Source organism: Brassica napus, chromosome C3, assembly GCF_020379485.1.
Source record: "Brassica napus cultivar Da-Ae chromosome C3, Da-Ae, whole genome shotgun sequence".
Taxonomy (NCBI): domain Eukaryota; kingdom Viridiplantae; phylum Streptophyta; class Magnoliopsida; order Brassicales; family Brassicaceae; genus Brassica; species Brassica napus.
In genome coordinates, this window is record NC_063446.1 from 56,713,836 (window position 1) to 56,728,986 (window position 15,151).

Genomic DNA, 15,151 nt, shown 5'->3' on the forward strand with positions numbered 1-15,151 from the left:
TTTAATATATTAATTAAAATCAAATATTTAAATTTATTTTGATTTTAATTTTTAAAATTTGATAAAATTAAAAGAAAATATCTAACATTCAGAAACATAATAGTATCCATAATATAAAACATTCATAATATTAATTAACTAAAACCAAAAAAGCTAAGTGTTAAGGTTTATTTCGTCGAAGAGGTCGGAGCTATGCTCATCCGCACGTCGCTTTAAATCTGTCTGCTCTGCCGGAATGGGCTCGGGGACAAAGCTTGGACGTAGAGACTGCCACCTAGCGGCAAGAGCCGAGTTGATGTTTGGGGTTGTCTCTATCATCAAATCGAAAATATTTGCCATTAATGCAAATTTGTCCCTGTGGTCAGCTATGACTTCTTTGGCCGCAGTCAAATCCCTATGGAGAGAAGATTCTTCTTCCATTCTTGCAGCGTGTTCAGCTCTTGCCCTCGGGACATCGTTGACAGACCCGATCCCGATAATACGTCCCCTTTTCTTCGGGGCAACCTTCAAATAATAAATAGATATTTAATTAGTACATATGTAAAACTAACTTAAAGAATAAAAAATGTAAATAAACATATATATTTAAGAGATCAAATTTTTAACCTGCTCAAAAAAATTGTCTTGTTCGACGGTGGACAGCTGGACCGGTGCACCTTCCGGATTTTTTTTGCGACAACTGAGTCTGGACCTCCTGGATGCGAACCTCAACAGTGTTGTAGATCCTCTCTGCTCGAGGATGCGAGAAGGTGCCATCAGAATGCTGGTGTGTCGTCTTGTAAATTCGGGCCAGAGATGGCGGTGCTCCTTCTTGGGCAGCCTGTATAAAAAAAAATTTAAATTAAACTCACGCATTAAATAAATAGTCAATTAATATATATTTAATAAAAATTAAGAAAGATCGAAGACTTACAATTTGTAGTGCCCTTCCAGTGTGTGGAATCTGTCCGGAAGTATGAGGTACTGGCAGGTTACCATCATCATCGCGGGTCAACCGAGCCGTAGAGCAAGTGAGAGACCTCTGAACTGACTTCGGCAAATTCCAATAAGCCTTCAAGCCCTTCCAAACGTCATTGCTGAGGTATGTTTCTTTTGCGTCGTCCCCCAAAACCCTCCACTTCTCCTTCAAATCACCAACAATGTTCTTTAGGCGAACCATCGCCTTTTTGTAGAACTCTTCCTTCACCTTTTCGTTGACAACAATGGACCAATTCCATTTTTGCTACAATAAAAAAAATTAAATTAAAAAAATAATTAGTTTTTAAAATAAACAATAAAAAATGATATTTAAAACTAACCGCGAAGCACTTGAACCAAGTCCTCCGAACGTGGTCAGGTGTAAGAGACCAGTTTGGATGTGCTTCCCGGAAGTTTGCCCTGATGATATCTCCAACGCTCTGTCCCACACAATTGTCCGTCGAAAACCTACAAAATTTGAAAGAATACATATATATATTTAGAGCAATTGTATAATTAGTATATATATTTAAATGCAATTAAAACTTTAATAAATTAAAAATTACCAGTAAGTGTGTGGTGGTCGATCTGGGTTGATGATTCGTAAACCTTCTCGTCCCGGCATCTGGAGAAGGTCTTCCACTGTATATCTTGCATATGGTGCATTCGGTAGCACCATCAAATATGGATGAACAAATGCAGGAGCCGGAGCTGCTTCGGGTGCGGTGGACTGCTGCTGAGGATTGTGTGGAGGATGATGCTGCTCATTCTGAGGCTGCTGTGGAGGCTCATCGTACTGGGGAAAGAATTGAGCAGGGTCATCGAACCGCGGAAAGTAAGCTTCAGGGTCATATGCCTGTGGAGGCACATACGGCTCGACATATTGGCTATCAGGCACATTCTCTTGGCCGGATGCAGTGCCGGAAGTAGAAGCTGATGGATTCGACTGTGGAAGAAAGTTACTCGCGTAAGAGTTTCTAGGCGTAAGGTTCTTAATTCTCTGTCTACCGCTAGCCATAGCAATATCGTCAATCTGAAAAAAAAAACAAATATAAAAAATACATGGTTATAAACAATTCAAATTGATTATATAAAAATAATCTAAAACTATTCTAATTTGATCATAATCTAACTTCATCCTAATATAATTCCATCCTAAACTATTTCCAAACCTAAACTAATTCCAAACCTAAACTAACTAACCACCTAAATCTTAAAAAAAAAAAAAAACCTAGAGAGAGATGGGAGGTCGTTGTTAGAGAGTGGGTAATGAGCAACTAAATGGCTTCGCGAGGTCTGTGTATATATAGAGTAATGAGAGACGAGCAGTCGTAAATAAGTCGTAAGTTTACAACTAATGGGACCAAGGTTAATAACGACCAATGAGAGACTACTTTTTTTACGACCAATCAGATACTAGTAGTCGTAAATAAGTCGTACATTACGACGAATCAGATACTAGTGGTCGTAAATCAGTCGTACAATTACGACCAATAAGGGACGCAGTCTTTACGACTAACTAGGGACTACAATCGAAAATTTGAATAAAAAAAAAAAGAGAAGAAAGATACTAGAAATACAGGTGGAAAGAGACAAAGCGAAACCCTCGTAAAACATACGTAAGTTTTGCCTTGTCTCCAACTACATGTTTTCTAGGATCTTTCTTCTCCTTCTTTTTTTTATTCAAATCTTTATGATTTGATGAAGAAATTGGTTTGGAATTGTGTTTGATTTGGGGAGCAATGTGGTGAGCTTTTATAGGAAACTGCCGGAGGCGTTACGACTAATAAGCGTCGTCTGGTTTTCATTTAGTCGAAAATTAGAAGTAGGTAACGACTAATTAGCTTCGTTATCTTTTAGGCTAGTCGTAAGAGAGTAGTAATTTACGACTACTTAGCTTTGTTATATTTTAGACTAGTCGTAAAAGAGTAGTAAGTTACGACTACTTAGCTTCGTTATCTTTTAGATTAGTCGTAAGAGAGTCGTAATTTACGACTACTTAGCTTCGTTATCTTTTAGACTAGTCGTAAGAGAGTCGTAACTTACGACTAATTAACTTTGATTTTTGTTTTAACCCTAAAACCGAAACCCCAAACCCCAAATCACAAACATCATAAGTTATACACTTCCAAACCCCAAACCCCTAACCCCAAACCTCAAACATCCTAATTGAACAAACATGATCGGATAAGTTATATAAATATTATATGTGATACAAAGTGTTTAATAATACAATAGAAACTCGATCACTCATCATCAGAAACATCATCCACTTCATCGTTTTCTTCAAATTCATCTTCGTGGGCTTCGTCTGTTGCATCGTCTGGAATTTCTTCATATCCCTGGTTGTATGGATCAACAAGTAAGATATCATTTGTAGCTTGCTCTGGTACTTCTACTTCATTTACGGTATCTTCTTGTAAAGGTGGTTGTTCATCAATCAAGACTCGACCCCAAGGTGTAACTTTTATAGCGGCTAACCAAGATATTCCAGATTGTCTAATCCTCAGATATGGAATAAAACAAACTTGGTCTGCTTGAGATGCCAATATGTAGGGTTCAAATTTGTTGTACCTCCGTGTAGCATTTATATCAACAACTCCAAAATTGCTATACCGAACACCTCTATTGACGGTGGGGTCAAACCAGTCACATTTGAAGAGAACGCATTTCAGCTTCACCAGGCCGGGGAACTCTACTTCGATGATCTCTTGTAAAATTCCATAGAAATCAGTTTCACCTTTCACACATACTCCATAGTTCATTGTTGCTCGCCGACTTCCATATCCGTAAGTGTGAAAAGTGTAGCCTCGTGTGAAATACATTGATGCTGTGGTGACCTTAGCGACCGGACCTTGTAACATTTTGTGAAACCACTCAGGATAGAATGGATCATCATAATCAACCTGGATCAACATATATATATATATATATATATATATAAATATATAACTTCATAATCAACCTTAAATATTATATTGTGATGTGTATACCTGCGTTTTCAACCACTTCACAAAATGTTGGTCTTTCCTTTTGTTGAGATCATTGGTTGATATCCCTGATATATTTTCTTCGACTTGGGCAACGAAATCGCTGTTTTATGCCAATATATATATATATATATCATTAAAGAGTACTATATATATATATATATATATATATATATATATATATATATATATATATATATATGCACTACAAGAAAACATAATCTTAACGAGGGCGGTTTTCCTCGTGAGTTCGTCGTAAAAGAGGCTTTACGACGAATTAGCGAGGAACCACGTTTGCTCGTTACTCATCTGTCGTAAAACATATTTCCTCGCTAATTCGTCGTAACTTAGCGAGGAATATATTTCGTCGTAAAGACGAAATAGATCATTTCATCGTAAAGACCACGTCAATATTCCACGTAAGGAGGTTGCTATATTTCCTCGTAAATACTTCGAAACGAGTTCCTCGTAAACTACACGTAAATACCTTGAAAGTGTTTCCTCGCAAAATACATGTAACGACCACGAAAGGATTTCCTCGTAAAATACTCGTTTATCTTTCCTCGTTATTTCCTCGTAAATGTTTTCTCGTAAAATACTCGTTTATTATTTCTCGTCATTTCCTCGTAAGGTTTCCACGTAAATAGGTCGTACATTAGCTACGAATTTACTTCGTTTTTATTATTTTACAGAATTTAAAAATCTAATTAAAAAATAATTAAAATTATTTAATTTATTAATAAAATTAAAATTTAAAATAAAAATAAATCAATATGAAAATATTTTATATACAAATAATTTTTGAATTTATAATACAACAACCGGAAAAAAAAACTAAGGGTCGTTCATCGCCTGGTAGAATTCATCACTCCTCCTCGTAACATCCTCCTCGTTATGTACGTCGGATGACTCGCCTCGAATGGGATGTTGTTGTCGCATGTTCCTCAACATGGACTCCCATTCCGGATTTGTGGCCGCTATAACGTCCAAGAAGCCCTCGACTCCACCCATACGAGATTTTGTCGTGGCCAACTCGTTACGCAGCTGAGCGGACTCTCTACGCAGCTCAGTGACTTCATCATCCCGTCGCTGACCATAAGACGATGTCGCTCTCGGAACATCGTTGACGGAACCAATCCCCAACGTCCGTCCCTTTTTTTAGGGACAACCTTAAAAACAAAAAATAAATATTGTTAGTAAAAATTTAAAGTTATATTAAATGAATAATAAAAAATTAAAATTTTTGAAAATTTACCTCCTCGTAAATCTTATCCACTTCAAGTGTGGATAAGGTGACGGGTAATCCGTCGGTAGATTGCTGGGTCAGCTGAGTCTGGCGGTTTTCAACCCGAGCAACCATATCGTTGTAGATTTGCTCGGACTTGCCATCTACAAATACGCCCGCCTTGTTCTTGTGGGTCCTCTCGTAAAGTTCCATAAGAGACGGGAGATGTCCCGTCTCTTTGGCCTAAAAAACATTTAAGAAAGTTAGAATAAAATATATATATTAAAAAATTTATTTCATAAAATATTTAATTACCATTTCCAAACGGACACCGGCGTGGAGTTTTTGGCCCGTAGTGTGAAGCATCGGCCCGTTACCGTGCTCATCGACCGTGTTACGGGAGTTAGACCAAGCCTGGGAGATTCTAATGGAATCAGGAAGGCGCCAATAACAGATGAGGCCATCCCACACATCCGTGGTGAGCTCAGCGGGTTTGCCACGCTCATACCCCTTCACGATCCAGTCACCCTTCCAGTTGGACACCGTGTCCAACAAGCGAACTTTCGCCTTCGCGTTAAACTTCTTCCTCACCCTCTCAATGATCCCCAAGGCCCAATTATATTTTTGCTGTTGGAAAAAAAAATTAACAATTAGTTTTTTAGAAAGTATATATATAAATCATGAAAAAATTAAAGTATATATAATTAATTAATAGAAACTGACAACGTAAATTTTGAACCACGTCTTTCTGACGTAGTGAGGCGTCTTACTCCAGTTCGGATGTGCCATGGAGAAGTAACATTTGATCGTATCGGTTACGTCCGATGCAAGACATCCGTCAACCCCCCACCTGGAAAATACAAATTTAAAATATAAATTATTTTTTAATGTTATAAAAGAATTTTAAACGAATTAAAAAAAAATTAATGCAACATACCACAAAGTTCCGTCCGGTTGGTCGGGGTCGATGACTGGTAAACCTTCTCTGCCTGGCAGACGGAGAATGTCCTCTACAGTGTACTGCGAGTAAGGAGCACTCGGAGGCACCATCAAATCGGGATGAATATCGGCGGCCATTGGAGGTGCCATCGGAGGAGGCACAGGAGGAGGCATCGTCGGATGAGCCATCGGGGAAGGCATATGAGGAGCCGATGGTGCACTAGAAGAAGTAAACCCAGAGACTCTCTGAGTGTACTGAGTCTCGGGGACAGTCTCCTGACCCGAAGAACCGGGGGCTGAAGAAGAGGCCGGGTCTAAACGACTACCCGGCTCACCGAAGATCTCTCTGTAATGGGCAGTAAGTCTTCCTTTTCGAACCTGAAAAAAAATTAAATTTTTAAAATTAACATCAACAGTATATTTCCCGACATTATCCACCTAATGAACACTAAATAACATAAAATCCGTAAACCTATCTAAATTCCCTACACTAACCACCTAATCTATCCTAAACTAACCAAATTAGAGAGGAATTAGAGAGGCTTACTATTGCTACGAAATGGAGAGGAAGTGGAGAGGAAGTAGAGAGGAAAGAAAGAGTGAGCGCTCGGAGGTATATATAAGATTACATATCGTCGCAAATTCGTCGTAAGGTTACGACGAAATAGCGAGCAGTTACAAAGGCCCGTGTTTTTCATTACGAGGAAGTTGCGAGGAATCACAAAGGCCCGTGTTTTTATATACGAGGTATTAACGACGATTTTGCTTACGTGGAATTAACGAGTCTTGCTTTCCTATAAATATACCCACAACTCTCATTCTCAAACCACACACAAGCTCCCAAATCACACCCTATCTCAAATCACATTCCTCAGCAAAATCATATTCAAATTATAAATATTTGAAAAAATAGGAAAAGGAGAAGATATTAGAATTCATGTGGGCGAGACTTACGTATTATAATTGCTGGAAGTCTTGCCACATGTTAATCTGGTATTTTTCTCCTTTTCCTTTTTTTTTCTAGTTTTTACACTACGAGGTATTTACGACGATTTCATCCAACGTAGTATTTACGATGATTTCATCCAACGTGGTCTTTACGACGATTTGGGCTTACGTGGAATTAACGAGTGTTTTGTTTAAATCCTTTTACATGGTGTTTACGACGATTTCTGCTTACGTGGAATTAACGAGTATTATGTTTAAATTCCTATAATCCGAAACCTCTAAACCCCAAACCCCAAACCTGAAACCCCAAACCCCAAACCTGAAACCCCAAACCCCAAACCTCAAACCCCGAAACCTCTAAACCCCAAAACCCAAACCCCAAACCCCAAACCTGAAACCCCAAACCCCAAACCCTATATTCCAAACCCCAAACCTCAAACCTGAAACCCCAAAACCCCAAACCCCAAACCCCACACTCCATATTCCTTATTTTCATATATTCCAAACTCCATCTTTATTTTTAAATTTCGTCGTTATTTCCTCGTTGGCTTACGAGGTATTTACGACGATTTCTGCTTACGTGGAATTTACGACGATTTCGTATACGTGGTCTTTACGACGATTTTTGCTTACGTGGAATTAACGAGCCCCGCGTTCTTTATTTTAATATTTCGTTGTTATTTCCTCGTTGGCTTACGAGTCCTTAACGAAGATTTGTGCTTACGTGGAATTAACGAGCGCGTTATGTTTAAATCATTAGAATCCGAAACCCCAAACCCCATACCCCATATTCCTTATTTTCTACTTCATATATTCCAAACCCCATCTTTATTTCCATTCCAAACCACAATTCCCACATTTGCTTATTCATAAAACAAACTCCCACATTACCTTATTCATAAAACAAACCCCACATTATCTTATTCATAAAACAAACTCCCTCATCTTATTCATAAAACAAATACATCAATTGGATACATCGACATTCTCGTCATCACTAGAAACATCATCATTTTCATTAAACTCGTCTTCAACAGCTTCGTCTGTGGCATCATCGGTTAGATCTTCGTACTCGTGATTATGCGGATCAATGAGAAGCATGTCATCAATTTCTTGTTCAGGTTCCTCGACTTCATTTATCTGTTCTTCTTGTAATGGTGGTTCTTCTCCACTGATGATTCGTCCTCGAGGTGTAACTTTGGTCACTGCTAACCAATTTATACCTGAATCTCTCATCCGAGGGCATGGAAGGAAGCTAACTTGGTCTGCTTGTGAAGCTAAGATGAAAGGCTCGAATTTGTTGTACCGAACATCAACTACACCGAATTTGTTAGACCGAACACCTCTGTTGACGGCGGGGTCGAACCATTCACATTTGAAGAGGACGCATTTCAGCTTCAGTATCCCTGGAAATTCGACTTCAATAATCTCCGTCAAGATCCCGTAGAAATCTGTTTTCCCTTTCACACATATTCCATAGTTACTGGTCGCCCGCTGTCTACCATACTCATATGTATGAAAAGTATAGTCTCGTGTGAAATACATTTGTGATGTGGTGAACTTTACAAGTGGAGATTGAATTACTTCGTGTAACCACTTAGGATAATCTGCATCGTCGTCGTCATAATCAACCTGCAAAAATAAAGAGAATGTTAATGAAATACAGATCATGTATGAGAAAAGAGTTTGAGTTAATACTTGATTCCGCAACCACATAATGAAGTGTTGATCTTTCCTTTTGTCTACTTGAGAAACAAATAGGCTGTAAAATCACATTTTATAGGAATGAATCTCTCGCAATTATACAATTAATTATACTTATATGTGTTTCGAAGTGTCAATATATGTTACCTTTCAAAATAATGCATCAATGGATCTTCGCAATTGAGTAGAATATAGGTGTGTGCACTATGAGCGTCTTGTTCACTCGACCACCAAACCTCTTTAGACTTCCCACCGAGTCGCCCAATCTGGCTAAAGATGTCTGGAACACCAGCAACTGCATATGTTGGCGCAACACCACCATCATCATATCTTCTTGGAGCTCTTCTCCGGGTACGTACTTTTGACGCAAAGTAGTACGATGTGAAGTGAGAAACTTCTTCCGTCAAACTTCCAGCAATTATAGAACCTTCAACTTTGGCGAGGTTCTTTGCTTTTCCCTTCAAATATTTCATGGCTCGCTCATACTGATACATCCATCCGTAATGTACAGGTCCACGAAGCAATGCCTCATATGGGAGGTGGACAGCTAGATGCTCCATGACGTCAAAAAATCCGGGAGGAAATATCTTCTCCAAGTTGCACAATAAGATGGGAATGTTCTCCTGAAGCTGTTCCACAACTTCTTCTTTAAGAGTGCGTGTGCTCAGATCCCTGAAAAATGCTCCAATGCCTTTTATATTCCAAAAAAAATTAAACACATTGTTAGTCATATATTATTTTGTAAATTATTGTGATATAATACACTACGTACCTGCAAGTGCTTCATGTACGTTTGTTGGAAGTAGCTCCGCAAATGCAAAGGGCAGTAGTCGTTGCATAAAGACATGACAATCATGACTCTTCATCCCGGAGAACTTTTGACCCTTTTCAACACATCTAGAGAGATTCGAAACATACCCATCAGGGAACTTCACTTCTGATGCCACCCAGTTGAACAACACCGACTTTTTTTCTGAAGATAATCTGAATATCGGAACGGGAACTTGTCCATTGCTTTTAATATGTAACTCGCTTCTTGAGCAAATATCCGGCAAGTCCAACCTCGATTTTATGTTGTCTTTTGTCTTCCCTGGGACATTCAATATTGTATTCATGATGTTCTCAAAGAAATTCTTCTCTATATGCATCACATCGAGGTTGTGGCGCAGAAGAAGATCCTTCCAATATGGCAACTCCCAAAATATACTCTTCTTGTGCCAGTTGTGATGAACACCGTAAGAATCAGGCATATTACGAGGGACATGCCAATTACCACCCCAACGAACTGTTTCGTTAGCTCCGTAGTAGTCGATTTGCGCTTCAATTTGTTCTCCAGTTAGATATGGAGGAGGAGTGTCTCTCACAACCCTTTTGTGCCTAAACAAATTCTTGTTTCTTCGGTAAGGATGGCCAATGGGAAGAAATCGACGGTGACAATCAAACCAACTTGTCTTCCTACCATTCTTCAGTTGAAACGCATCTGTCGTTCCATTACAATATGGACAAGCTAATCTCCCATGTGTAGTCCATCCAGACAACATCCCATAGGCAGAAAAATCACTTATGGTCCACAAAAGCATCGCTCGCATCGTAAAATTCGTCTTCGTTGAACAGTCATACGTCCTCACCCCTGTTGACCACAAATCCTTCAACTCTTTTATCAGTGGTTGTAGGAAAACATCCAGGGACCTTTTTGGATGGTTCGGACCAGGTATTAATATGGTCAAGAATAGCAACTCCCGTTGCATGCACATCTCCGGTGGCAGGTTGTATGGTGTAAGAAAGACTGGCCACAATGAATATTGTCTCCCTGACATTCCGAACGGACTAAATCCATCTGTGCATAGTCCGAGATACACATTCCGGATATTGCTAGCGAAATCCGGATGTACTTTGTTGAAATGTTTCCAGGCTCTTGCATCTGATGGATGAGTCATCTCACCATCCGTCTGAGTATGCTCGGCATGCCATCTCATCTTTCCAGCAGTCTGCTCTGATTGATACAATCTTTTCAATCTGTCTGTAATTGGTAGGTACCACATCCTTTGGTACGGTACCCTATTACGTCCCCGTCCTTGCGGCTTGAATCGTGGCTTCTTGCAGAATCGACATTCTTCTAGCTTCTCATCATCTCCCCAATAGATCATGCAGTTGTCGATGCAAACATCTATCATCTCCGAAGGCAACCCAAGACTATAAACCAGTTTCTGAATCTCATAATAAGAATCAGCAGACACATTGTCTTCCGGCAAATACTCTTTAAACAAGTCCGCCCATTCGTTCATGCAACTTTCAGGTAGATTGTGATCAGTTTTAATATTCATCATTCTAGCAGCTAACGACAATTTAGAGAGACCTTCTCTACAACCACTGTAAAGTGGTTGATTCGCCGCGTTTAACATTTCGTAAAACTTTTTTGCATCTATATTAGGTTTTTCATCTTCATCATGAGCTACGAATGCATCAGCTACCATATCATGAACCCTATCATAATCTACCATCTCCTCCTGATGGTAACTATGTTCATTATGCAAATGATGATCAACCGGTTCTTTTTCCTGAAAATTGCTATTACTACTACTAGCTTCATTCTGATCATAATTAAAACCTTCTCCATGTTGAAACCAGATATAGTAATTTGGCGTGAAACCTCTATTTATTAAATGCTTCCAAACATTTTCACGGTTTGCCAGTTTCGAATTGTTGCATTTCCGACAAGGACAGAACATCTTACCACTTTCTTGGGCGAGCGGTGTTGAATCTGCTTGATGCATAAATGTCTCCAGACCCGCAAGGTATTCTTTCGTCACTCTCCCGTTAGCATCTCTATGCATATACATCCACTTCCGCAACTCGTAAATAGTCCCGGAGCCAGCCATTTTTTTTTCTTCACGTTTTTTGTTGTTGGTGTGTTTAAAATGATGTTCAAACATCCATATTTATAGGAAATTTCGAATCTGGTAGTTGTAATTTTCCTATGAATTACGACGAAAATTAATTAGGTGGCAAAAAAAAACGTGTAACACCTACAAAGTTGGTGGATTCAAAATTTCCTCGCTAAATACACGTAAACTATTTCCTCGTAAATAACACGCAAAGTTTACCTCGTATTTACGAGGAAATAGTTTTCCCTCGTAAAATACTCGTCAAATTACATCCACTTTACGACGAAACACTTTTGTCGTTACGTTACGAGGAAATAACGATGACTTTAATTTTCCACGTAAGTTCCTCGTAAAATCGACGTAAATTTACGAGGATTGTTTTTCCTCGTTAAATTTCCTCGTTAAGCATGTGTTTTCTTGTAGTGATATATATATATATATATATATATATATATATATATATATATATATATATATATATATATATATATGTGTGTGGTAAAAATATGTAACGGCCAAATTAATTTTAATTACCTTTCAAATGCCTCAATCTCCTCGCAGTTAAGAAGTATATATGTGTGGGCACTGTGAGCATCATATTCACTCGACCACCAAACTTTTTTCAATTTCCCACCTAGACGTCCAATCTGACAGAATATGTCTGGAACATCTTCAGCAATTTATGTCGGCATAACACAACCATCATCATATCTGCTCGTAGTCGTTTTCTGTGTTCGGACTTGGGACCCAAAGTAGTACGACGTGAAGTGAGATGTTTCCTCATTCAAACTCCCAGCAACTATTGAACCTTCCACCCTAGCCAGATTTTTGGCTTTCCCTTTCAAATATTTCATGCCTCGCTCGTAAGGATACATCCATCCGTTATGAATAGGTCCACGAAGCAATGCCTCGTACGGAAGGTGGACAACTAGATGTTCCATGACGTCGAAAAATGACAGAGGAAAAATCTTCTCCAAGTTGCACATCAAGATCGGGATATTCTCATCAAGTTGTCTGATGACATCTACATTTAAGGTGCGTGCTCTAAGATCTCTGAAAAAATTTCCGATGCCTGCAAATGTACAAGCCAACGTAAGATACTTTTCATAAGTTTTTTTCCAAGAAGAAGTAATAATAGCTTTATTTGTTACCTGCAAGTGCCTCGTGAACATTTTTTGGAAGCAACTCCGCAAATGCAAATGGTAGAAGTCGTTGCATAAACACATGACAGTCATGGCTCTTCATCCCTGAAAACTTATGTCCTTGCTGATCAACACATCTTGATAGATTTGAAACATATCCATCAGAAAACTTCACATCTGATGCCACCCACTTGAACAACGCTGCTTTTGTTTCTGCTGACAATCTAAAAATGAGAACCGAAATTTTCCCATCGTTTCTAATATGCAGCTCAATCCTATAACATAATGCAAGCAAATCCAACCTTGAGTTCTTGTTATCTTTTGTCTTCCCGGGGACGTTCAACAATGTATTGATGATGTTGTCAAAAAAGTTCTTCTCTATATGCATCACATCAAGATTGTGGCGTAGAAGTAGATTTTTCCAATATGGAAGTTCCCAAAATATACTCTTCTTCTGCCAATTATGCTGTGTCCCGTAACCAGCATATATATTTGCAGTAATATGCCAATTACCCCCTTTCTTGACTGTGTCTTGTGCACCATAGTAATCAATATCCTTCTCGATTTCCTCTCCAGATAAATATGGCGGAGCGGTGTCTCGTACAACCCTTTTTGACTGAAACAATTTCTTGTTCCTTCGGTACAGATGATTAATGGGAAGAAATCTCCGATGACAATCAAACCAGGACGTCTTCCTACTATTTTTCAGCTGAAATGCGTCTGTGCTTCCCATACAATAAGGACAAGATAGCCTTCCATGCGTCGTCCAACCTGACAACATCCCGTATGCAGGAAAGTCACTAATGGTCCACAAAAGAACTGCTCACATTGTAAAGTTTGTTCTCGTTGAACAATCATATGTCTACACGCCTATTGACCATAATTCCTTCAATTCTTCTATCAAAGGCTGTAGAAAAACATGAAGGGACCTCTTCGGATGCTTTGGCCCAGGTATCAATATACTCAAAAAAAGCAATTCCTTTCCCATACACATCTCTAGTGGAAGGTTGTATGGCGTTAAGAAAACTGGCCAAAGCGAATATTGTCTTCCAGACATTCCAAATGGACTAAAGCCATCTGTGCAGAGCCCAAGATAAACGTTGCGGGGGTTGCTTGCAAAATCAGGGTACACCGAATTCAAGTGTTTCCACGCTTTTGCATCAGAGGGATGATTGATCTCGCCTTCCTTCTGAGTATGTTCTGCATGCCATCTCATCGCTGCTGCCGTCTTTTCAGATTGATATAATCTCTTCAGTCTATCCTTGATAGGTAAGTACCACATCCGCTGGTACGGCACCCTATTCCGCCCACGTCCTTGCGGTTTATATCGTGGCTTCTTGCAAAATTTACACTCTAACAATTCTGCATTTTCTCCCCAGTATATCATACAGTTGTCTATACACACATCAATCATCTCCGAAGGTAAACCAAGGCTGTGAACCAGTTTCTGAATCTCATAATAAGATTCAGCACACTGATTATCTTCAGGAAAATACTCTTTAAACAACTCAGCCCATGCATCCATACAAACTTCAGGTAAGTTATGATCAATTTTGATATTCATCATCATCCTAGCTGCCAATGATAATTTAGAAAGACCTTCTCTACAACCTTCATAAATTGGGTTATTAGCTGCTGCTAGCATCTCATAAAATCTTTTTGCATCCAAATTAGGCCCCTCTACATTTTCTACATCCTCTATTACTGATCTTGTTTCACGAAATGCATCTGTAACCATATCATGCATCCTATCATGATCTACCATATGTTCCTCTTGAGGGTTAAAACTTTCAGAAGGTAAATGTGGTTCCTCTCTGTTACGAACATTTTCAACCTGATTACTACTACTAGCTTCATTCCTAGTATCAGCTTCTTCGTGGTTAAACCAGATATAGTAATGTGGAGTAAATCCTCTATTTACTATATGTTTCCAAACCGTTTCACTAGCAGCAAACTTGGTATTGTTGCATTTACGGCAGGGACAAAACATTTTACCCGTTTCTAGTGTGAGAGACGTATGTCCGGCGTGGTACATGAACATCTCTGCTCCGTTGAGAAATTTTTCTGTTACTCTTCTGCTTGAATCTTTATGCACATACATCCAACTCCGAAGCTCATAGATATTTCTAGAAATTTTTTTTTTTAGTCTTTCTCGTTTTTTTTTGTGCACCTTAAGAATGAGGGAGAAGATCATATTTATAGGGAAATTTCGATTTTGGGTTTACAACGAATTTACGTTTGATAATAACATAACCACCAATGTGCAACTGCATTCCTCGTAAATTGATCGTTAATCAGATGGTACAGCATCGATGTTTCTTAGTCGTATAGTTACGACTACTTTACGACTACATGAAAGTG

At 38.9% G+C, this 15,151-nt stretch overlaps 1 protein-coding gene across 1 annotated transcript; it reads right to left on the bottom strand.

Annotated features, from left to right (window-relative positions):
* Nucleotides 1–3,203: 3,203 nt before the first annotated feature.
* LOC125583188 lies at nt 3,204–14,891 on the bottom strand. The gene is made up of 5 exons (XM_048749806.1): nt 14,390–14,891; nt 13,781–14,320; nt 12,800–13,609; nt 12,564–12,720; nt 3,204–3,456 (listed from the first exon to the last, which is right to left on the bottom strand). The coding sequence occupies exons 1-5, from the start codon at nt 14,889–14,891 to the stop codon at nt 3,204–3,206; spliced, it is 2,262 nt and encodes a 753-aa protein (XP_048605763.1).
* Between the last annotated feature and the right edge of the window lie 260 nt (nt 14,892–15,151).